A 25845-nucleotide genomic window follows, 5' to 3' on the forward strand; every position below is an offset into this window, starting at 1 on the left:
CATGTGCTCACATACACACATGTACACACACACACACACACACACACACACACACACACACACACTTCCTGCACTTTTTAAGGTTTCCGGGGCCTAGAGTGAGCCTTTCCAACTGCCTTTTATGAGCCTCAGCATCCAGAACCCTTTGCCCCTGATAGTAATGCACAATGCTAACAATGTTCTTATCCCGCCCAGAAGGGCAGGGTGCCAGCACCTCTTCACCGAGGTAAGTCACAAGGGGAGGTTTAAGGTTTGGGCAGGCAGACATCTTTTAAACCCATTTTACCACACTCTAGGCAAGTCAGGGCAGCATCTACCTGTGCGGGTTGCAGGTGACTTATTTTCTGTTTCTCTCTCTCTCTCTCTCTCTCTCTCTCTCTCTCTCTCTCTCTCTCTCTCTCTCTCATTATTATTCTTACTATGGAGATCTGGAAGCATGTATCTCAGGCTGACTTCAAACTCTCCTTGTAACTGGGGATGATATTAAACCTCTGACGCTCCTGCCTCTACTTTCCCAGTGGTAAGATTACAGTTGTGCACCACCACAATCCGGTTTATTCGGGTCTAAGAACTGTCCCCAAGTCTTCGTGCATGCTAGGCAAACTTTCCACCAACTCGCTCTTTCAGCCTTCTCTTTTCTCTCTTCTCTGTTTGGATTTGGAGGCAGGGTCTCTGTAGCCAGGCTGCTCTGGGACTCACTAATGTAGCCTAGACCGGTTTTACATTTGTGGCTGTCCTCCTGCCTCAGCCTTCTGAGTATTGGGATCACACGCGAACTCGCTACCAGTCTCTGCAGGTGCGTCTTTACTCGGTAAGGCCAAGTCCACTGCTACCCACACAGGCTACCCAAGTTCTTTCTCTCCATCCTCTGAGAGTCGGGAATCTTCATTAACTGAAACCGTAGGCATCCACCGCATCCAATGGATCTCTCCCACTCTGGTAACCAAGAGCAGGCGCCACTGCCCTCCCCACGAATAAGGAAGCGCGGCGCGAAGAGTTCAAGGACAGCTCTAGGCTTGAGCTCCCCTGCGCTCTCCTGGTTAGGCACGGACCAAGACCTGACTCACACCCTGGGAGGTCGGGTGCTTAGCCAGGCAACGGCCACCATACAGCCAGAGCTCAGCTGCCGCGTGATCAGGGTGTGTGTGTGCGTGTGTGTGTGTGTGTGTGTGTGTGTGTGTGTGTGTGTGTGTGTGTGTTTGGGCAGGGGTGACCGTCTCGGAGCTCGCAGCACCCTCGGGAGGCCCCACAGCCTGTTACCCCGAGAAAGCTCCTCCCCTCGGGCGGAGACGGTGCCGAGGAGGAGTCGCCGCCCCGGCCCCGCCGCCGGCCAGTACCCCGAGGCTGCCGCCGCCGCCGCCGCGCAGAGTTCTCCCGCAGTCTGTGGCGGAGCATGGGGTGCTGATGGCCATGGAGGGCTACCGGGGCTTCCTGGGGCTGCTGGTGTCGGCGCTGCTCGTGGGCTTCCTGTCGGTGATCTTCGTGCTCGTCTGGGTCCTGCACTACCGAGAAGGGCTTGGCTGGGACGGCGGCGCACTCGAGTTTAACTGGCACCCGGTGCTCGCGGTGACCGGCTTCGTCTTCATCCAGGGCATCGGTACTGGGGCCCTCGAGGGGGTGGCGGGGTCACTGCGCGGTGGGGACCGGGACGCCATGGAGGATTCCGAGGGATCCACGGAACTAGGGAAAGTTACTCCCGTAGGCAGGGAGGGCCTGCGCAGTCAGGTGCTCGTTACCCTGCTTCGGGGAGGCCAGCTCTTGAACTCCTTCAGGGTTCAGAGGCCGAGAGGAAGGCGGGGAGCTCGGGTGCCTGCGCAGCATCCTCAGCGGGAGCCAAAGGAGTCCTCTGCTCCACCTTTTCCTCTTGTCCTTTCCTCTCGAGCACTCACGGGATGCTGCCTGGCTTCGCTCCACTTGTCGATGTGGCAAAAGTTTCCAAAGTTTCTTTTGGGTGGGAGATGCGGCCAGGTCATGGCCCCAGAGATGGCTGGCTGCCCTGGGTCCGGTTTGCTGGCTGCACTAGGGCAGTATGGGACCGTCGGGGTGTGTGTGTGTGTGTGTGTGTGTGTGTGTGTGTGTGTGTGTGTGTGTGTGTGTTGCCACGCCATGCCGCTTGACTGTCAACCTTCAGCCAATGTGGTGCAGCACCATTTCACGTTTCCAAAAGGTGGTGACATTGAGAATGCATTCAGAAAAGCAAAGCCGTTATGCTGAGGTTGGTTCACAGAAACTATTCAAGAGGCTCCGAACGGGTCCCAGCCGGCTGGAACCTCCAGCCTGGCCTCTGAACAAACCGCCTCTTCACCAATATCAAAGTACCACAAACAAGCAAACACAGAGGTGTTGGCTTTGTTCCTAAAGCAAAATGTTTTCTGTCTGTGTGGCCAACCTTCTGAACTACGGAAATGTGAGTGAAGGTATTACTAACGCTCAGCCTACGGAGGCTTCTCGGGTGTGAGGTGAGCATCCAAGCCATTTTGTCACACAGTTCCAAGCTGTTTGACCACTACCCTAAGTTCCAAAGTTCCAGTCACCAGAAGCACTCTTTCCTTCCTGGTGGAGCCCTTCAGTTTGGTCAGAGCTGTTAATACCCTCTGTTTAATCAAGCGGTCCCAAACATCTCTTGATGGCTTCCATCCACCCAGAACAGCTCCGGATACCATGGAACCCTTCAGTGGTTTGGACTGTGTCCTGTAGTTGAGGGTAAGGAAAACGCAGATCGTAGCACGTGTTACTTGGCGTACCCAAGAGAAGACAGTCACAAAGGTACTAACATAACTGAGCATTTTCTGTGTCTCCACTCCATTCTATAAGAATAAACAGACGTGGAGGCGTTGACGTCCCCAGGAAATAGAAGTTCTTTCAGCACCTTATTTACAACGACTTCCGCTCAATGCTTTTCACTTAGTGTGCTTTTATGGCAATGTGCCCAGTTCCTGAAAAGTGGTCGTTTAGGAAGCCAAAATTTCATCTAAAATATGCTTGGAGACTCTCCACTCATGTTGGAATCCGTTTTGCTCCTTTCCTAAAAGGATTTCTATTTTTTGTAAACTTTGGACTTAATCTGTTTACTTACTTTGGGACAAAAACATGTATATGGAGGTCCTGGAAATTTTCATCCACTGCTCTTGGACAGAGTTCTTCTGAGCTTAGTCGGTCTATTTGTGCTGATGTACCACTATTTGTCCGTCAACATTACCAATCCTGTTTACAAGGATCCCAGGTTCGTGACCCACTCTAATCACATAATGCAGTTGATGAACGAAAACTAGCCTTTTCATACATGTAGACACATGCAGAATTCTTACTAGTTCTTCCACACCTTGGCCCACAAATGCCCCTCAGCCCAAGAGTGGGAAGCCTGCCGTGGAAGGGACAGACACTGCTGCTCTTCTGTTTAGAATGGTCTTGGATCCCCAGTAAATCCATCGGAAGTTGCAAGTTGAGCATGCCTTTACTACACCTAACTCGTGCCTTAGCAACTGCACACTGCAGAGCGTTGCTGTTTATATCCCTGCCACTGAGTGCCTGGCTCTTTGCCATTGCCCACATCAGAATCAAATTAGATAGATCAAAACTTAAAGTACAGTATCTACGGGGTCCACAGGGCTTTCCTGCCACTGTAAAGTCAGAGAAATTGTTGAACCATCCTAAATCCTCTAGAGACATCTGAAGTTGACTTTAGAGGCTGTGAGAAAAACATGGGTCAGAGACCAGTTTGTCACAGGGCATTTTACTGCCTTGGGGATGGATATTTTTATGCTATGAGATGTTATATTTCTAGTAGAGAATGTGATAAGAGCTTTTCTGTAATACACGGGCATTCGGAGATGATGCAGGGATGGCTAATACACAGCCACTGCTCTAAGTTTAAAATACTTTAAATACGTATCAAGCAAACAGTAAATAGTATTTGAAACTGTTCAAAATAGGGATGGGTCCTCTGGGACCTTTATGAATGGAGTAAGCTGAAGAAAGAAGCCACAGAGATGGGACTGGAGAGATGGCTCAGCTGTGAAGAGCACTGGCTGCTTTTCCAAAAGATCAGGGTTCAATTCCCAACACATGATAACTCTTAATCTTCTGTGACTCCAGTTACAGGAGATCCTAACTCTCTTCTAACCTCTGTGGGCTCCAGGCATGCATATGGTACACATACATACATGCAAGCAAAATAGACATAAAATTAAAAAAATTTAAAAGCCACAGGATCAATCTCTCCCCTCTGTCCACATACCAGATATACTTTGGGAAATGTATGCATTCCTAAAGTATAACAAATTATGGGAGGTCTGAAACAAAAAAAAAAAAAAAACACTGGTTATGGTGTCCAGACTGGACTTGAGTTTCTGTGCTCAAGGGATCTTTTTGTTAGAGCATTGCAAGTCCTGGGATTACAGGTGTGTGCCACCGACCACAGGTGTGTGCCACTGACTACAGGTGGGTGCCACCAACTACAGATGTGTGCCACTGACCACAGGTGTGTGCCACTGACCACAGGTGTGTGCCACCGACCACAGGTGTGTGCCACTGCTCTCTTGCTAAATAAAATCTCCAACTAATGGGAAATCTAGTCACACTCTGCCATGGATGAGGAAGCGTTTAGAAGAGGCTTTGTGCTTCTCTAAAACAAATGCTTCCTATGAAATAAATACTGCAGGGAAATCAGAGAAACGGCCATTGTAAAGAAGGCCGCAGAGCCAAACAGTTGAAAGTACTCCAAGTGGCCGCCGACCTTTCTAAAGGTTCAGCATGCTGGAATGGAGTCTTTAGTGAAAAGTGGAAAATTCAGGCGTCTGCATTGGTGAACAGAAGTCTTGGCAATTCTACACTCCTTCCTTTCTGTATGTGCAACTGCTTTTGTGACAGAAGCTGAAGGGAGAGAAATTAAATAGCACAATGAGCTCAGGCTGGTTTTGTGAGAGAACTTAACTACATTTAAGTGGCATTTAAAAGACTAACCAGAAGAAAGAGCAGTTATTAACGGCAGTTGGAATATCCTCCTAATGCAGCTATAAGTGACCAAATTCCAAGATCACTTAACTATATTTGAAAAGGCTCATGGACTAAACCCTAGCAAAGAAGAAAATGGAGAAAGTCCCCAGATGACTTCCCCAAGAGCCTCGAAGAAGAAACCTTTATAACAAGTCTCCCAGCTTCTGGGAACTGGGGTTTTTACCGAGCATGAAGGGACAGTCCAAAATACCTCAAAATATGTTTTTGTTACGAAAACCACAGGTGAATCACTTAATAATGGAACCGATAGAGTACTTTAAATACAATTATTTTGCTCCTGCTGGATCCTTAGTACCTAGAAGCACATGATAGGTCAGTAATTTTTTCCTTCCTGATATTTCCCCCCTGTGGTGTTAGAGTGAAGCCAGGGTCTTGCACATGCTGGGCAAATGCTCTACTACCGAGCTGCATTCCAAGCCTCTGCCTCTGTTTAGTAGAACTATCTGTTTTCTGTGCTGGGAACAAATCCAGGCCTTTCTACATGCCATTCAAGTGCTTTGCCACTGAGCTCTACACCTGGCAATAAATAACTGCCGTATGAGTTATTTCTGCCTCGTCATTAAATTGTTAGTAACCAAATGCAGTTTTACAGCCACTCATTTGTAATGGTAATAATAATAACAGCATCCAAGGTAAAAGCACCATTCCCGTCCCTAGTCATTGTTCAGCAGTTTAGAAACACCACTTAGCCAAACCCAGGGAAGAAAGGAGTCCTGTCCTAATGGAGAAGCATCTCTGTTCCCAGACTTCTCGGCTGATAGCCTGTGACTGCCTGAGTACTTCCTGTGCCTCCTCACCCCTTGCCTACACAACTGTCCAGAGCTTTACATCAACCTGTCCACTCCACATTGCTAATGTCTTCCCCCACTGGCTTAGTGCCAATAATTTATATCTGTCATCTTTTAAAAACCCATACCCTTGGGGGCTGGCTGGCTGGTTCAGTGGTTAGGAGCATCTATTGCTCTTACAGAGGACCTGGTTCAGTTCCCAGCACCCACATGTTGATTCACAACTACCTGTAACTCCAGTAACACCCTGTTCTGGCCTCTGAGGGGACCAGGCACAAAGGTAGTACACATACATACATATATGCAGGCAAAACACTCGTACACATAAAATAAATAAACCCTAAACACAAAACATCGGCACCCTTGACTCTCTATTCCCTTCTGGAAACTGCCTCACCTTTCTGGGTATCCTTCCGAAGAACTTGAAATGTGTGTCAGTACGGCGGTCTATGGTTCCTTTCCCCCCTCCTCTTTCTAGAACCTTCTCCAGTCAAACTTTTCATCCTTCTGCTACACAAGAGCGCTCTAGAGCCACCACTACAGGGAACCAGCAAGCTCAGCGGGACATAGGGCAGGAACTAGAGATTACAGCGCTTCTCAATAGGCACCCCAGTCCACGTAGCTATCCACAGCCATCATTAGTCACCCCCACACTCCTTTTCCCAGCGGACAGCTCAGATACCAGAGGATCATACCTGTGCTGGAGGGTCAGGTCTTCAACACCTCACACCCCACAGGAATCCGCATCTTCCATGATGCCGTATAGACCTGGATCCCAGGATCCCTGCAAGGGCCTTATGGTGGTTGAAAACTGGCTTCCAAAAGATAAATCCTCAACCTAGTCCCAGGTACTGAGAATGTGCCCTCATTTGAAAACAAGTGTTTGCAGATGTAATAATGAAAGCCTGCAAGTGAGATCAGCCTTGGCCGAGGATGGCTACACATCCAGTTCCTGGCTTCCCTGTTAGAGGAAGGGGAAGGAGGTTAGAGACAAAGTCTCAGAGGGAAGGCCATGGGAGGATGGGGCAGAGATCAGCATGGTGTGTCTGCAAGCTGAGGAGCACAGGAACCCATGGGCAGCCTGCTAAGAGACAAGCTGCTAAGAGAAAATGAGAAAATGATGGAATGCACTCTCTCCCTGGTCCTCCAGAGGGACCAACCTGCTCAACACCTTGATTGTGAATTCCTGCCCTTCAGGTCTGAGAAAAGAAAACATGTTTTAAATTACATTTATTATTTATTTGTATGTGTGCATGTGCATGCGTGTGTGTGTGTGTGTGTGTGTGTGTGTGTGTGTGTGTGTGCGCGCGCGCACATGTTCGCTCGAGAGTGCAGAGGTCAGAGGACATCTTATGGGAGTTGGTTCTTTCCTTCCACCATGTGGGTCTCAGGAATTGAACTCATGTGGTCCGCCTTGATTGATTGATTGATTGATTGATTGATTTTGTGTGGGGGGAGTTTTGCATGCATATATGTGTGTGTCCCATACATATATGTGTTCCACATGCATGCTTGGTGCCTGAGAAGGTCAGAAGAGGGCATCATACCCCGTGAAACTGGAATTACTGACAGCTATGAGCTGTCATGTGGGTTCTGGGAACTGAACCCAGATCCTCTGTGAGAGTAGAAAGTACTCTTAACCACTAAGCCATTTCTGAAGACCCCAAATTTTGGTTTTTTTAAACTGCTTCTTTTAAACTGCTAAGCTTGTGGTAATTTGCCTCCGGAAACAAACACAAGATATAATAATTACCACTACTCTCTGGGAAACCCAAGGTATTACCATTCTCATCAAGAATTTATGGGGTTTTCATTGTTCCTCCAAGTATAGACAAGGATCGCCAGCCAGAGGTTTTTATTTAAGTGAGTGGCGTTGCCCAATACCACTGGTAACAAGCAGCTCTTTTATGAGGACAAGTAACACCAGGTTACAGCCTCACGCAGCTAAATACGGGAATGCATGGAGGGGTCAGGACTGGCATACAGAAACCTGGCAAAACAGGAGCTCCCTCTTAGCAGCAGCAGAGTGTGGCTGCGTGGGGATGCCCGTCCACAGCCGCCAGATTCTCCCATTTTCCCAAGACAGCACAGATATTTAAACACTGGTTCAAGGGGGGCTGGAAAGAGCTGGACAGTTAAGAGGACCTGAGTTTGGTTCCCAGCAATCTATCTCATCAGGTTAAATCAGGTCCAGTACTTTAATATAGCCAATTTTCTAACAACCTAAAACTCCTGGATAGGGGCTGAAGAAATAGCTCAGTAGTTAAGAAAACAGTTTGCTCTTCCAGAGGACTGGGGTTCAGTTCCCAGCACCCATGCAGTGGTTCACAGCTGTCTGTCTATAGCTCTAGTTCCAGAGGATCCAACACCCTCTCTGGTCTCCTCAGGCACTTCCTGCATGTGGCACACAGACATTCATGCAGACAAACTACCCGTACACATAAAATAATGGTAAGTAAAATATAAAAAGAAAAACACTCCTCAGTATTAAAAATATCTAGCCAGTTGATTAATTCTTCCTGCCCTGATCCTTTTCAGACATATATTTGCTAGTAAGCATTTGCCTTCGTGATGATTTCAGTCACCTCACAGCCAGAACGCTGAGCCAATCCCCAGTTGTCCACACCATTCTCTTCTTCAGTTCAGTCAGTTTCTTGGTATTCGGGTGTGTTGCAAACTTTTGGTTTATAGCCAACTACAGGATTTTAAAGAGATTAAAGGCTCTTTGCTTTTCCATTTAGGATAGGACCTCTGGATAGGACCTGGTAAACTGGGTACACAGGGAAGTGAGTTCCAGGGATGGATGATGCTGTTGTGAACATCCCGTCAGAAGGGAAAATAATGCTTTATTCTAAGAGAGAAGGGAAGTGTAAAGGCCCGCCATGTTTAAGGAGACTTCGTAAGTGATTTCAAATTCCCGAGTACTTCAAACTCAACGGCTTACTCTTAGTTTTAAATTCCCTTCGTGCTGTTAAGTGGGCCCAAGAGCAAAATGCTTTTTAATTATTTGAAAGCCACATTTGATCTTATATAAACTAGCATTTGCGTCTGTAGTGCGGATTGTCTTGAGATTTTGATTTCTTCATTTTATTTATGTGTGTGTGTGTGTGTGTGTGATATGTGGTGTATATATATGTGCATGTATGTATGTATGTGTTGGAGCACTTGCGAGTGCATGTGCATGTATGGCTAGAGGTCAACTTCAAATGTCTTTCTGTCATTCCCCACCTTATTTTGTGAGACAAAGTCTCTCACTGACCTGGGAACTCACTGATTAGTATACGCTGGCTGCACAGCAAGCCCCTGGGACCTGTCTCCAACCCTAGTGCCCAAACCCAAGTCCTCATGATTACACATGAAGCATTTTACCCTCCAAGACATTCTTCCAGCTCCCAATTTGTATTTTTAAAAGAGGATTTGGGCTGGCGATATGGCTCAGTGTGCAGAGGTGATTGCATCCAGGCTTGACAACCTGATCCCCAAATCCCATATGGTAGCAGAACTGACTTCTGAGAGTTGTCCTATAGCTTCCACATGTGGACAGCAGTGCGCATGTGCATGCGTACACACACATGCACACAAATAAGTAAATATTAGATGAGGACCTGTTGCAACAGAACTGATATATCAGCTAGTTTAATCTAACCATCTCATCATACATTACAAAAGATCACATTGTGTGGCCTAAATATATTCAGATGTTCAAACATATCTGACTTGGTTTTGGGATAGGGTCTCAGTGTAGCTCAGTTTGGCCTGGAACTCACTCTGTATCCCAGGCTAGTCTAGAACCTCTCAGTGCTAGGAATATAGGTAGGAGCCATCGTATCCAGTTATATCTTACTTTTCAAACCTAAAATTGAAAGAGACAGGTGGTGGTGGCGCACACCTTTAGTCCTAGCACTTGGGAGGCAGAAGCAGAAGGATCTCTCTGAGTTCAAGGCCAACCTGGTCTACAGAGTCAGTTCCAGGACAGCCAGGACTACACAGGGAAACCCTGTCTCAAAAAACCAAAAGTAAACAAACAAACAAACAAATAAAATTGAAAAACAAAACAAGCACGAGAATCTACTTATGTGCTGAGAATACAGAATTAATTGCTTCTTTGTTAAAAAAAAAATTTCATAGATACTTTGTGACTTCCCAATATGTGACAGGCACAAGATGTTTATAGACATGCTTCTTCCTTCATGAGTCACAAGGTTTAAGCATAGAAGAACTATGATCAGGTGTTTCCTATATCTGGGGACATATCTGCCGCCTAAGTCCTCACCTTGACCTGATCTCCGTTTGACAGACTCAGTCTTTACGTGTGACACACACTTGCATACGCAGATGGGAAGAAAGCTGGCGTCAAGCCAGAGATCACCTCCTAGAGAATGTATATTTTCTTGTATCCCTGAATTTTGATTATGCAACTGGGCTCTAATAAATGTTCTAATCATTTGACTCTATTTCCATCTTGATAGACTTGAGAAAAATAAACGTGCAGTTGTGAGCTCCCCCCACAGCCCGCTTCTTCTTAACGTTCTTACAGTAGCGTGTTCCACCACTCACTGCTTCCCCTCTGAAGGCACTGACAGTGTCTTCCTCACACGTTTCATGTTTCCCCTCATCTCCTGGAGGGAATGCTCCTTCGGTCAGAGCCCCCAGCAGAACTGTTGTTCTCCTCACACACTCCTGCTCTCTCCTTCCTTCTACCGAACCGCGGGAACAGAGTCTAGGCTGGCGAGGAGAGCAGGAGCGGGTACTCTCTGCTCTAGGCAGTTTTACAGCTGCCAGGAGTAGCTTCTTGTTGAAGAAAAAAATGTGGTCTGATTTGTTAACCTACCCAGTTTTCCTTAAACACATAGTGTTTTGGATATTTATATGTCTGGGGAAATATGTAAACAGCATTTGAAAATACACTATTTCCAGCCACCCTTCCCTTGTCCAGAGGGCCTTCTGAACACACTCAGGCATGCAGCAGAGCTTCTGGACTGCCTGGAAAGATGTGGAAAACCCCTGGAGTACTTTACAGGAAGGCTTCACATCACCACAGCCCCTGGGAAGAGTGGGGCCTAACTGGCTACTGGGTTCACAAGCTTATAAAAACACATGTTTTACTGTCAAAACAATAAGGAATCCTTTTACCCACACAGAAGATAACGCAAAAAAAGTCCCTGTGCCCTGACCACACAGATAATATATGTTAAGATTAGGGACAACATAAAGAAAACTAAGCTAGAACTTAGAGCCAATGAGAATCCTAACCTGAGAGGAAGCAATAGAAGGAATAGAAAAGTGCCACAAAGACTCTAAAATTATCATTGTCAGGGTCCATTTGGGTAAGTGGCAAAGCACAGATCCCACTTCAGAACCTGCCTCCTGGCCTTCCTCAGGAAAATAACCAGAGCTTTGCGGATGCCACAGCCATCAGTGAAGGTTAAATATGCTCGGTCGCTGCCACTGCTGGAGAAAGAGCATTCGTGTGCGGCCAGCCTAAAACTGCTGCCACCCGAGAGCTGAGGTAGGAGCATCCCTTGAGGTCAGGAGTTCAAGAGCAGCCTGGGTCATAATGGTGAGATCCTGCTCTAAACAAAATAATAACCCACAAAACAAACACACTTTTGCACGAATGCACATGGCTTAAAACTCGGGCTTTGAGCCAGGCAGTGGGAGCACGCGGTCGGTTTCGGTTTTCTGTGACGGTTGGCGCATTCCTCTGTGTTGCCTGTAGTACTGGCTTCACTGGAAGTTCAGTTGTCTTTGGATGTTTGTGTGTGTGTGTGTGTGTGTGTGTGTGTGTGTGTGTGTGTGTGTGTGAAATGACATTAAACCAGGGAATGAAAGTGTAATTCTCCTCCCCCCCCCCCCATCTCTGTTACTGGAAATAAAATCCGGGGCCTTGTACCAGCTAGGCCCTGATAACTCCACCACTGACTTATATCTCCAGTTATTTTATGTCTTTCTATATTGTACATTTTCATGTTGTTTGTTTTTGCCCTTTTGGGAGGCCCACCACCCAGCTCCCAAACAAATCACACATGGAGACTTATTTTTTATTATAAATGCCCAGCCTTAGCTTGGCTTGTTTCTAGCCAGTTTTTCTTAAATTATCCCTTATACCTTTTGCCTCTGGGCTTTTTCCTTTTCTTACTTCTGTAATCTTACTTTCACTCTTACTTTGTGGCTGGATGTGTAGCTACCCCTGATGTCCTCTTCCTTCTCTGGCTACTTTTTCTCTCCTCCCAGATTTCTCCTTCTATATATTCCCTCTGCCTGCCAGCCCTGTCTATCCTTTCTCCTGCCTTGCTATTGACCATTCAACTCTTTACTAGACCATCAGGTATTTTAGACAGGCACAGTAACACAGCTTCACAGAGTTAAACAAATGCAACATAAACAAAAGTAACACACCCTAAAATGATATCTTACAACATTTTCACTTTACTAATTTTACTATTCTCAGATCACACAGATTGTAAAAGACCTCATGTTGTAGATTAAAAGTCATTTAGTCATGTCATAGGGAGAGGCATCTACTCTCCATGATTATATGAGGTGTGCCCCTAAATCCTTGAAGGAGAAAAAGCATGAGGAGAATAAACTGGTGTTTGAGTTGACACTAATTGGTTTCTAGACATTGGTTTGTCTGCTGAAAGAGCTTTGTGTTCATTTATTTTCAAAAATGTTGTGGCTCACCCTCACAAGTAAGCAGAGCTGGAGCAGCCTGAGTCAGGGCAGTAAGTCACGCTGATGTCAGTTTCCTGTTTGTGATGTCATAGGTCAGAAGGTGTCTGAAGAGCGTGGCGGGAGAACGTTGAGAGCTTTCTGTATGAGCTCTCACAGTTACATTAGGAACTACAACTAGCTCAAAACAAGACTTCAGAGAACATTCATGGACCTCCATACTGTGAGGCTGTGTTAGGCCCTAAGACACAAGGGAGAAATAGAAAGACCGATATGCTGAGATGAAGTGCCTTGAGCTACCTGTTAAAATCTAAGGTACTGTGATAACTGGCTTGAAGAGATTCACTGAGTCTAGAAATGATTAGCCAACGGGTCTCCATGTCCTAATATGATCAATCAGCAAGAGACATGTTTTTATTACATTTATTTAGTCTCTGTGTGTGTGTATGTGTATGTGTGCCAGGGCACAACTGACCAGATTAGAGGACAATTTGTAGGTTCTTGGGGATCGAACTCAGGTCATCAGGCTTGGTGGAATGCTTTGCCCTGCTGAGCCATTTGACTGGCCTTCAGTCAGCATTTTTATGAAGTACCCACATAATACATTGACTAGTAAGCAATGATTCCTTGGAGTTTGGGTTAAGTAAAAGAAATACTGTCCTCTTGGTGGGAGCTGTCGGGTGTTGGAATGGGACCACAGGGCAGGACTCATGGTCTCTTACAATGAGAACTTTAACAAGGTCACATTCACATCTATCTTTGTAGTTTTAATTTTCTCCTCTCATATGTTTTTATGGTCTTAAGGCCTGTAAATGATTTAGAGTTATTTGTGTGTGTGAGTGTTTGCCTGTATGTATGTATGTGGACCATGTGCGTGACTGTTACTTCTGACCCCGAGGAGGTCAGAAGAAGGGTGTCAGACCCACTAAAATGTGTATCACAGATGGTTGCGAGCTACCATGTGGGTGCTGGGAACTGAACCTGAGTCCTCTGCAAGAACAATAAAGACTCTTAACCATGAGCCATCTCTCCAACCTAAGAAATTTTAATATATCCAAATTATGTTGGTTTTTGATAGTGTTAGGCTCCTTTTCTTTACTTCCCGGAAGTAAGAAAGTACATGGCCTGTGACTGGTGGGGTGGAGCCCATCTTCCAAGGAAGTGTTCTTCAGAATTTTCAACCTGTCACACATTTCCAAATAGTCAGAATTTTCCCGACATGGATCAGATAGGTGGAGAGGGGCACACTGTTGTCTTCGTGACAAATTAACAAAAAGTTCATCGTATGCTGGTTAATGTGGGCACTTCAAATATTTTAAGGCTATTTATTGACTTTTAGTATATATGCTGAAAAGTGCACATAAAGTGCATCCACTGTCTTCAGTGGATGTTATTCTGTAGTGTGCCTCTCTTACTATCCCGCGTATTGATGATAGACATTTGGGCTTCTGTAAATGATGGGCTAACAGTGGTGTGTGCCGGTGAACGTATGTATCTATGTCTTTGGGGCATACACTCAGGAGTGAAGTGGCAGCATGGGAGGCTGGGAGAAGCCGAAGCCAAGGGGAAAGCCCCTCAGAAGAAGCTGTTCAGTGGGTCCGATGGTTTACGTGGTGTCGATTTTTAAAACACGTTGTTTCCTTAGCCATCATCGCATACAGATTGCCATGGACTTGGAAGTGCAGCAAGTTTCTAATGAAATCCATCCATGCGGGCTTAAACGCCGTGGCTGCCGTCCTCGCCATCATCTCCATAGTGGCCGTGTTTGATTACCATAATGTCCGCAGCATCCCTCATATGTACAGTCTGCACAGCTGGGTCGGACTGACGGTCGTCATACTCTACGTTCAACAGGTCAGTGTCTCGCTGTGTGTGTGAACAAAGAGCAAGACAGCCCAGTGCTGAGGGTGTGCTCTGAACTTACTCTTTCATTTGTGTCCACAAGATCTCTTACCCCAAGGAGGCAATGAACCTCAGAGTTCCCAGGCTAGGAACTCGGATGTGTGATTTATCGTTTTCACACCTGTAGTAGAGGGAAGCTGCCGTCTCCTCACATCTAACCAGCATTGCCCAGACTTCAATCCCGTGTTCTGAATCAGCTAGCCTAGGTGGGAGCTCTGTGTTTCTTTATCACCTCCTCTGTTGCATTTTTAGGTCACCCTTTTCTAAGTGATAACGCTGATTTTCTTTTTTAACCTTTTGCAAGATTTCAAAGGTATAGTGATTCTTTTACTTACTCTTTGCATGTATTGTTAAAGGCATGTATTCTGAAAACACCGTACTGAAACGAAATTTAATGGCATGGGACACTTAGCAGTTTTATGTCACAAGAGTAAAAGCTGATGTTCTGAATGTTTTGGTCTTGGCCACTTCATTGAGAGATCTTGGCAAACGGTATTGATTCATTGTCCTTCCTGTTAGTGCGGTGTATATTCACCTTCCTGGTTGGGGTATCGTTTTGAACTTTATTTTTCTATAGTTACAGAGTTAGACACTAGAATGGGTACACACCACCTCAAAGCTTACCCTAAGATAAATGGCCCCTTTAAAAAGCAGGCTGTTTTACCATATATCGACCATTTTTCTTCTAAATGAATATATATAATAATAATTTAAAACCTTGAATCATGATGTGTTTTCATTAAATAGTGGTTATTCTCTTGAGACACTCTTGGTTAGTTAGATCTATTAGCCGTCCTGGATGTATGGGTTGGGAATGGAAAGGAGCCAGGCGAGAGGAAGATCCAGAAAAAAACTTGGCACCACTGTGGTCTTCCCAATCAATAAGGAAAATAACTCTAGCTGAATAGCAGACCCAGATCACTGGGTCTGGCTTGAGCTTCTGAGACCTCAAATCCTACCCCCAGTGACACACTTACCTCCAACAAGGCCACACCTGCTCCAACAAAGGCCATACCTCACAATAGTGCCACTCCCTATCAGCTGAGGGGGCCATTTTCATTCAAACCACCACAAACATACTAGAGAGAAATACCATGATACTGAAAGAGAAAAAATAATATAGAAATATCTTTCCCTCTTCAATTAATATCTATGCTTCACATAATTTTCAATGTAAACTTAGTGGGAATCGTAAAAATTGTTATGCAGAAGAATAACTATCCAAAATAACCAAGAAACTCTTAAAGAAATGAAGGCACACCTTCCTTGTTTCAAATGAGTTATCAGCAAACAAAACAAATACAGGAAGGACCGGAGAGGCTAGAAAAGTCCAAGTATGTGTAAGAACTTGTTCATGTTAGAATAACACTTACTTAACAGATTCTGTGCATTTAAGAAAACCATATATACTATATCACATAACAGGAGGAAGACCTAGATTAAGGGCCTAAATGTAAAAACCAAAGACAAGGAAAAGAGAAAAAAAATGTGTATAATCTGTGTGGTGTGAAATAGGGGAGGCAGGAAGGTTGGTTAAAAAAAAAAATAAAAATCTAAAAGCCATATGGGGGGAAATGTATATTTACTACATAGTTTTTTAAAAATGTATGTGACATAAGACATCAGAGTAAGCAAAAAAACCTCAAGAGCTGTGGGAATAGTTATGTGCCATGTGTCAATGGGTGAGCAACCCTGAACACTAAAATAAAAAATCAACAACATAGAGAAGACTTGGGGCTGTTGAGACAGCTGGGCAGGTGAGGATGCTTGTTGCCAAGCTCAACAAGCAGGGTTGGATCCCTTGGGCGCACACGCCAGAGAGAACTGACTCCTGCGGGCTGTCCTCAGACCTCCACGTGAGCATCATGGCACATGCTTGCCCATGTGCTTCAGCTTGCTTGAGAGAACGCACCTCGGTTTATCACGATTGAACCGACCCATTCCGTAGTGTTCCTAGGAGAGCGGGAGCCTGGTGGTAAAGGGCCACCGGAAGGCTAAGGCTCTTCAGGTAACTGGGGCAGGGGAAAGCGCTTCTGAGACCAGAATGTGGAAAGCCAGAATCTAAGTTGTATTCTGAGGTCCAGCGAAGGGAAGGGACTGTGCTCAGAGCAGAACTGTGTCTACATTTCACCACCAGAAGGGTGTCATGGCTTGAAGAGCTTACCAGAAGAGTGGAAGAGGCCAACTCATCAGGAAAGGAAGCAAAGCAAAGCAAAGCAAAGCAAACAAACAAACAAAAACAAAAAACTGAGCAAGGGCCTGTAAATCCCACACACGCAGGAGGCCGAGGAAAGGGGATCACTAGTTCAAAGCCGGTTCCGGTAACTTAGTAAGACATTGTTTCAAAAGGAAAAGGAAAAGAAGGCTGGGGATACCTCTCAGTGGTAGATCATTAGCCTGGTATGTGTGAGGTCTCTAGGTTAAATCCTCAGTAATGAGGAATCAGTTTTCATTTCCCAGCGAAGACAGCGTCGTCACCGTGAATGCTGGTCCTTTCGGCCACCGCTTTTGGGAGGAGGACAGGACGCCTCAGTCTCCAAGAGCCACATTGCTGCTCACTTCCGCCGCAGGGTCCGCCTCCTGCACCGTGTTACCTCAGTTTAGGAGTTCAGTTTGTGCTCCTCCAGCTCTGTACAAGGAACAGCGCTAGCTCGGAGGCTGAAGAGGAGGAGAGATGTTAAGATTAAATGTTCTGCAGGGCTGGAGCTCACCCCTGTAAAGCCAGGGTCTGCCTGCCAAAGAGTCGGCGTCTGGGTTGTTTAACAAACTAGAACCTGGAGGCAGGGATTGAAGAAACTATCGTGCTCTACTGATTACTGTTTTCTCTCCTTGGCTTACTCAGCTCTCTTTTTGTAAAAATTTAGTTGACATATTTTTATTTTACATTCACTGGTGTTTTGGCTGAATGTGTGTCTGTGTAAGAGATCATCTGGAACTGGAGTTACAGACAGTTGTGAGCTGCCACGTGGGTGCTGGGAATTGAACTCTGGTCCTCAGGAAGAGCAACCAGTGCTCTTAAGCACTGAACCAGCCTCCTTAGCTTGCTTGCTTGCTTATATCATCCAAGATATCCTATCCTGCCCAGGGGTGGTATAAATACAGTGGGCTGGGCCTTCCCACATCAATCATTCATCAAGAAAATGGCCCTGAGACTTGTCTGTAGGCAGTCTGCGGGCAGCAACTCCTCAAGTGAGGCTTTGTCTTTCCAGATGACTCTAATTCTGTCATGAGAACTAACCAACTCACTAGGCAAGCACTCTACCAACCCAGCCGTCTCCAGCCCCGTTATAACCTCCAGTTGTTGGAGACAGGCTGGTCTCAGACTCACAACCCTCCCTGCCTCCTCTTCAAACTCTTAATTTCTAACAAACCAGTGGGTATAAAAAGATGTCTTCAGGCTGGTGAGACTGCTCAGTGGATAAAGGCACGTTCTGCTAAGACTAATAACTGAGGTTGATTCCAAGGATCCACAAGGTGGAAGGGGAGAACTGACCTCCACACCCCACACCAAGGCACATCTACACACACACACACACACACACACACACACACACACACACCATACTTTAGATGTTAAATAAATAAAAGATGTCTTTTTTTGTGGTTCTAATACTTATTTCATTCATTTTCTAATACCTGTTTGTTTCTTTTGTCCATAAAAAAACAGGTTTGTATGTCTTTTCTTTAAAGACTGACAGGGATTCTGAATCAGCTTCCTTTTTACTGAGATGTGTTACTTTATTTTCTGCCAATTTGAATCTTGCATTTTTCTTATCTCTCTCTCTTTTTGGTAAGCAGAAATTCTTGGTTGCAATGCAGCCAAGTGAATCATTTTCCATCTAGGGTTATAGTTTTTCAATTTTGTTTTCTTTCTATGACTTTATTATGAAGTCCCCGCCTTCCCTAACTTACACCAACACATTCTCCTTCCTTCCTTTCTCTGGTTTTGTTTGTTTCGTTTTCTGAGAGAATCTTCCTGTATAGCCCAGGTTGGTCTTGAACTCAATCAAGTGACTGCCCCAGCCGCCAAGTGCCCAGTTTCTGCCGTGCACCGCCCCTCCGTTCTTTCTGATGTGAATACCGCCCAAGTTCCTCTGGATGTACTGTGTGTGCTGTGATTTTGTGCCCCCTTCGTTTTTCTCCATCGGGATTATTTCCACAGCATCTTTTCCTGACTCGTCCCTGCTCTGGCCGTCTATCTGCAATGGCAGCTCTGTCACATGGTCCTGCCTAGACAGTAGAAGCTGGGGAATGTTCTGGAAGGATGTAGAAGTGTGTGGGATAACAGATAAGAATCCGCCAGGCGGTGGTGGCGCACGCCCTTAATCCTAGCACTGGGGAGGCAGAGCCAGGCGGATCTCTGTGAGTTCGAGGCCAGCCTGGGCTACAGAGCGAGATCCAGGACAGGCACCAAAACTACACAGAGAAACCCTATCTTGAAAAACCGAGAGAGAGAGAGAGAGAGAGAGAGAGAGAGAGAGAGAGAGAGAGAGAGAGAGGAGAGAGAATCCTTGACACACTGCTTTGGAAAGGATGTTTCTGACAGTTGACTGTGGAGTACTCTTGCTTTCCATCTCCTATTGCCGTTTTGGGATCTTTCGTTACTCTTTGACTATCAGGAGTGAATCTTGAGTTTTATTGCATGTTTTTTTCTCTGTTGAGATAAACATGATTTCTTTAATCCATCAATATGAATCAATGACATCAGTAGATTAAAATTTTGAACAGTGAACTAAAGATGTATTTGATCATCTGGACTTCTCTGTGCTCTGAAATATCTTGATTCTTAGTTCTCTTTTTCCTCTGTGTTCTCCGGACTTCTCAGAAACTTGATTTCGCAACACTTCTTGGTTTTGTTTGGGGCAAGGGGCACTGGCTGGTAGCTTCTTCCTGGCTCACATACAGAGGACATACAATTTACAAGCACAGGCTTTGCAGTTAGGGAGACCTCTGTTTGTTTGTCTGTTGCTCTCTTGTTTGGTTGTTTTGTTTTGTTTTTTATCATTTATTTGGGTTTTAGTTTTTTTAGACAGGGTCTCATTGTGTAGCCCTGGCTGGCCTGGAACTCCCTATATAGACTGGGCTAACTCATAGAGATCCGCCTGCCTCTGCCTCTCAAATGCTGGGACTAAATACAAACGCCACTACATAGGCGAGACCCATTTGACATGGTCCCTATGTTTCACAGGTGGCGACCTTGAGTTATTTTAACTTCTCACCTACAGCAGTAAGGCTAATGATCCTTCACAAAATCACAGGAATCAAAACCAAATTGTGCTTGAAAAGGCTCAAGCCTGGGTGGAGCACATTGAGATGATACGTCAGCTGTTGTCACTGGAGTATAAATGTGTGGTAGGCTCCTTTGTGATCTGACAATGGTAGCTTTCATTGTTACTGGGGGTCATGGTATCTTCATGGTCAAGAACATGGATTTTATGTCAGTAAAATTCATTTATTTAGCAAAGTTAAGTATCTGCTACAGTCAAGTACCTTCCTAAGCAGGGACATACATCATTCCACAAGACAAACTTGGGATCGGGGAGACATTTCCTCTGCCTTTGTGATGTTTGCAGAGAGAGACAGGTACCTGGGTATTTGGTAGATAGTGAGTTCCGAGTGTCCTGGGAGAGTGCTCTGATGATAAAGGCCTGAGCCACAGTCCTGAGGTTGAAAGCTCAGAGTGTCTTCCAGCCCGTGGGAAGAGCTCGCTGTATTTAAGAGGAAGGAGGCAAGGCTGCCAATGGATATGGAACATGAACGGGCCGATGTCAAGACGTCAGTATAGGAAGTCTAGTGGAAGGTGTTCTGAGGTCCAGAGGAGAGATCCAATGGCATAGTGGGGTGGTAGTAGCAGTGAAAGACTGTGGATAGATCCCAGTTATTTAGGAGGTGGAATTTAGAGAGTAGATTTGGGAAGAAAGTGGTTGAAAGAATGAGAGCCAGTGGGCAAAACTTGAGGGATGTCTAGTGCTCTAGGAAGATCTGCAGACATGATTTAGAAAAATGCCTATCAGGATTGGTGGTGGGAAGTCAGTGATGACCTTGGAGGGCAGAAGCAAGGTTGTAGTGGATTGAAGAGGAAGCAGAAAAGCTCTGGCGGGCCCTTTGGGCGAGTGGAGTAGGAAGAATGTGGGCAGCGTGGGCAGTCACTGAGCAGGGAGGACTATGAGCTGAAGTTGGTATTTGGAGACTTGGGGAATATTTGTGTGGGGTTTTTTTTCCCCTTCTGCTTTTCATTAGAGAAGTTTAGGCATGTAAAAATACCGACAGGAGGCCACCAGAAAAGGAGAGTATGTGGGGACTGGAAAGACACAATTAGCTAAAAGCAGATCTGCAGGAGGCAGGTTGTAGACCAGCTAGAAACTCAGAGACGCAACACCAACTTCACTGTCACTGAAGACAGGGAGGAGTCCTTGGATTGGGACACTTTGTTTGGTGTGCTGGCAGCATACCAAAGCTCTTCTCAGAAGCAGCTCCTGGTTTGCCAAGAGGAAATGATCATTGAGGATAGCGTGACGGAGCTCTGGTTGGTGAGGTTGACAACAGGGCTGAGCCCTTCTCCACCAGGAGTACCCATTGATGCGGCCTCCCTGGGCATCATCACTCCATTGCACCTAGCAGCCAGGGTTAGTCATGACAAGGGCTGAGCCAGGCTGAGATGTTGTCAGGGGCACGTGATGGAAAGATGGTGTAGCAGGGAGATGTAGGATATCAGCCAGAGGTGGAGCCACCATTTCAGTGACCATAATTTTCTTTATCGACATTTACGGGCATGTTCTTCACATGTTGGTTAGCATTTTTAACTTTGTTTTTTTTTTTTTTTTTTTTTTTTTTTTTTGGTTTTTCGAGACAGGGTTTCTCTGTGTAGCTTTGCGCCTTTTCCTGGAACTCACTTGGTAGCCCAGGCTGGCCTCGAACTCACAGAGATCCGCCTGGCTCTGCCTCCCGAGTGCTGGGATTAAAGGCGTGCGCCACCAACGCCCGGCTGCATTTTTAACTTTGAAAGTGAAGTGTCACTGTGTTCTTGCATGTGGAGAACATAACTTGGGTATGAAGACAGCAGCAGCAGCATCTCCAGGGAAATGAGAAACATGGGTTCTCAGCTTCCATCCAGATCAACTCAATTAGAAACCATAGGATTGGGGAACAAAATCTGCTATACAACGACTCTACCAGGCCATTTGGGTGTATGCTCAGGTTTGAGAACAATCAACAAAAAAAAGCTGTAACACACAAGGTTAGACATGACAGTAAGATTTTAAAGAAAGATTCATTTATTTTTAGTTTTTATATGAGTTCTTGCCTGCATGTCTGTATGTATACCACATGCAGGCCTATTGGCCCTGGAGCCAGAAGAGGGTGTCAGATCCCTAGTACCTGGAATTAGAGGGTTTTGTGAGCTGCCATGTAAGTGCTAGGGAACTAACCTGGGTCCTCTACAAGATCACCAAATGCTCTCAGCCACTGAGCCACCTCTCCAGCACACACACACACACACACACACACACACACACACACACACACACACTGCCCCCTGTTTGAAAGATGAAGTCTTATGATGGAGCTCAGGCTATCCTGGAAACTTGTGATTCTCCTGCCTTGGCTTCCCAAGTGCTGGGATTCCAGGCATGTGCCGCCATCCCTGGTTATGATAGTGAGCCCCACACAAGTGTGGTGAGTACCAGGAGTGCAGGAAGCTGGTTCATCTTGTGGAGCAGACCAGGCACAAAGACGGCTTCCAGTTCCTAACAAAGGTTTCAAAATGTATGGAAATTGATGGCAGGAGAAGTCATGCACCTGAACTGAAGCCTGGAGGGGAGGGGTGATGATGTGTCCACCACAAGCTGGGTTTGTGCCCAAGTGTGGTCAAAAGCAGAGCACTTGGGCAGGGTCTTGGGGTGCTGGCAGCTTCAGGGGAGGAGCTGCTGCAGCCCCAAGAATGTGGAACTGAGCTCTTTGGTGCCTTTTCTTTGTTCAAAGCTTCTCTGAGTGGACCTGGTTGAGAGAGAGAGAGAGAGAGAGAGAGAGAGAGAGAGAGAGAGAGAGAGAGAGAGAGAGAGAGAGAGAGAGGAGAGAGAGGAGAGAGAGAGAGAGGAGAGGAGAGAGAGAGAGAGAGAGGAGAGAGAGGAGAGAGAGGGAGAGAGAGGGAGAGAGAGGGAGAGAGAGGAATAGAGCTTTCCAGATCGAGCAGGAGTGAGCTGGAGGTTCCAGCCCAACAACTGCTTTAAGAGCATCCCTCGGGCACTTGAGTCTTAAGTGTTCCTGGTCACTTTGGAAACTCCTGGCTTTGGGATAGGAGATCTTGAGCTTTTGAGTCCACTAGGTTATAAATTGCTGTCTTCACTTGTAAGGTAGTAAGAATGAGATGGTTAAAAGGAAATCGAGTATTGTAAATTATCACAAATTATAAAGTTTGCATCATTACATCTTGAAACACTTTCAACAAAGTCAAACTTTCCATAATGCTCCCCTTTTCCTTTGAAAAGTATTTGAGGAAAAAGGTGCCTTTAAATTCAATAAATTCAATAATCTGATAGCAACTACATCATCTTTCATTTCTCGAAGAGAGAATACTTACTGGGCAGAACCAGGGGCCAAAATAACAGAAGTGTGGGGCCAGAACAGACTTCAGCGCCTGCAAGGATCTTCCTGGCCTCTGTAAAGAAGCATGCTACCGCAGACATCATTACTGAGGAAATGAACTCGGGCCGCATTTGGCTCTTCCTTGTGAAATGCATTGTCAGTTTCTTTCTGGTTTTGAGACAAGGTCTCTCTCTATAGCCCTAGCTGTCCTGGAATTTGCCTGGACTCAGAGAGGTTTGACAGCCTCTGTCTCCAGGGGCTGGGATCATGGCACCAAGCTGGCATCTGTTCCTATCCACATAGCTTTGTAGGCTGGCCAGACTGAACTATGTATCCTGTGTTTGGTTTTAGGGAGAAGAAAAAAAAAACATATTTCCCTTCATACTTAGTAAATAAATTGCTATATCCTAAAACTAGAGTACTAACTATTAAACAAATTAAACTAGACAAATAGGTTAAAATGAAAGCATCTGCCCATCTCCAAGATCCACTGTTAAGAAAAACAAGTGAGGTAACCCATGTGTACATGTAAAAACATCAGTTGTGTAAACTGGACACACTCAGTCCTAGCACTTGGGAAGTTGAGATTGAGACAAGAGGATTGCAAGTTTGAGGCCAGCCTGGGGAGACTCTGTCTCAAACACAGACACAGACAGACAGACAGACAGACACACACACACACACACACACACACACACACACACACACACACACATTTTCTAGAAGGATATTTGAGACAGAGATTATTCTAGATGTTACCTTTGGATGTTGGAACTGTGCACAGAGAAATTTACTGTTCATTTTATGCCCCTTGGTTCTGCCTCTGCCTCTTGAGTGCTGGGATTGAAGGCATGTGCCATCCCACCCAGCTAGAAGAATAATTTAAAACTGAAGTTAAATGATAACATTGTGTTCTGCTGTTCAGCTTATCCTAGGTTTTTTCATCTTTCTGCTGCCATGGGCTCCTCTTTCTCTCCGGGCGGTCATCATGCCCATACATGTGTATTCTGGACTCCTCCTCTTTGCGACTGTGATTGCGACGGTCCTTATGGGAGTGACGGAGAAGCTGTTTTTTGTCCTGTAAGTTTGTCACCTTCTTTCTCCTAATACTGAAGTTAGAAAACATGAAATACTTATTCACTGGGGAATATAATATAAATAGCTATTTTAAAAGATTTATTTCTGTTTTTATATGTATGAGTGTCTGGGTACTATATGCATGCTGCGCCCTCTGAGGCCAGAAGAGGGCATTAGATCCCTTGGAACTGGAGTTGCTGGCAGTTGTAAGGGGCTGTGTGGGGGCTGGGAAACAAATGGGTCTTCTAGAAGAACAGCAATGCTCTTAACTGTTGGGCCATCTCTCTAGCTCCATAAGTAGCCATCTTATTATCAAAATTTTAAGTTTATCATCCCATACATATCAATCATATAATATTACTAAAAACATAGAATTTTGGGGGCTATGAGTTGTACATTCATCTTCTGGGGGTGCATTTTATGCTAATCGTAACTATAGTATGTATACATTTTTGTTTGTATCTTTTTCCAGTTTTCAAATGACATGAGGTATCCCAAATGCTGTATTCTTTCCTTACATGGAATTTTAAAGTATTCTACAGTGTGAATCACAGTATACCCTGAAGCTGTACCATGGTTCACTCTGAGCAGGCAGATTCAGTATATGTTGTGTGCTTGTAACTGGGTCCACTTTCTCTCTCTTCACAGGAAAAACCCTTCTTACCATTCATTCCCGCCAGAGGGTGTTTTTACAAATGCCCTGGGCCTTCTGATTCTGATATTTGGGGCTCTCATCTTCTGGATTGTTACCAGACCACAATGGAAACGTCCCACAGAACCAGGGTCTACCCTTCTTCAGCCAAATGGAGGCGCAGATGGAATGGAAGGCGCCATAGCAATAAGCTCCGGTCCCAGCCCAGATGCAGCAGATACAGAATTAAGCAGCGAGGGAACAGCCAGAAAAAGAACTCTCGGCCTTGATGATGCTGGCCAGAGATCCACCATGTGAAATGTAGATGCAGCCACGTAAATTCTCTTCCAAAGTCAGCCGTACAGTTCAGCTTCTCCTGCCTAGTCATAGGTGACTTGGGTTCATAGTGTCGAGGTATACTGTGGTCACCAGGGAGGATTTCCTGAGACCGATTGTATCGTAAGGCCTGTGAACTTACCAAATGTAAAAGGACATGATCAATATGAGTTGTGATTGTTTGCTCTTTATTCTCGAGGACCCAAGCATTGGATGTGCACCCTTGGCCTCTCGCTGGGCCCCATAAATTCTGGGAGCCCGGTGATTTCAGAACAAGGTAGAACCAGCCCTAACTTTTAAAATAAGATCACAAATACCTGGACCAGTGTTTGGACCCTGACACCACACAGCTGTTGTGAGTAAAAACATGTTGTGGGGAGCGGCCCTTTAGAAAAAGAACCAGTTCCCTTTCCCCATGGTGGCCTTCTCTTCCCTCTCCAGCTACTTTGGGCTCACCTGGGGCCCTGGACGTGAGAGTATTCATGAAGGTGTTTTGGAGCAGTTGCTGGGTCAAAGTCAGCTAAAGAGATCTCTGGTTAGAGCTGGAAGATTTCTTACACTCAGCCCAGTGCCTAGACTCCCAGGAGCTGGTTCACAGTTCAGCTTCTGAACCTCTCGCAGTGCAAACGCGCCTGAGCTCAAGCTGCATAAACCGCTCTGCATCCACACACCGTGACGAGCACATTCCCTCAAGTTTCTGTTTTATTTTCCAAAGTGCTTGCCTGGCTCTCACTATGTGCCAGCCACTCTCCTACTAGGCACTTTCCAAATATTAGCTCCTTCAGTTTCCAGACAGACATCGTGAGACAGGTATTGTTACTAGCCCCATTTTTAGGTGAA

The 25845-nt window shown here is 45.6% G+C and overlaps 1 protein-coding gene across 6 annotated transcripts; it reads left to right on the forward strand.

Annotated features, from left to right (window-relative positions):
- The first annotated feature begins 1389 nt into the window (after window positions 1-1389).
- Window positions 1390-25175, forward strand: LOC131909222 (plasma membrane ascorbate-dependent reductase CYBRD1). 6 transcript variants are annotated; one of them, XM_059260670.1, is made up of 5 exons: window positions 14232-14330; window positions 14422-14584; window positions 21415-21615; window positions 23887-24041; window positions 24687-25175. In XM_059260670.1, exons 3-5 carry the CDS (start codon window positions 21568-21570, stop codon window positions 24985-24987), a joined length of 504 nt encoding a protein of 167 aa, XP_059116653.1. In that variant the 5' UTR covers window positions 14232-14330; window positions 14422-14584; window positions 21415-21567; the 3' UTR covers window positions 24988-25175. The 6 variants fall into 6 exon arrangements, with proteins under 6 accessions (XP_059116657.1, XP_059116652.1, XP_059116655.1 ...); XM_059260669.1 differs by lacking the exons at window positions 14422-14584; window positions 21415-21615 and adding an exon at window positions 12567-12791 and having other exon boundaries at window positions 14122-14330; XM_059260672.1 differs by lacking the exon at window positions 14422-14584 and having other exon boundaries at window positions 14216-14330.
- The last annotated feature ends 670 nt before the right edge of the window (window positions 25176-25845 follow it).

Source organism: Peromyscus eremicus, chromosome 4, assembly GCF_949786415.1.
Source record: "Peromyscus eremicus chromosome 4, PerEre_H2_v1, whole genome shotgun sequence".
NCBI classification, from domain to species: Eukaryota; Metazoa; Chordata; class Mammalia; order Rodentia; family Cricetidae; genus Peromyscus; species Peromyscus eremicus.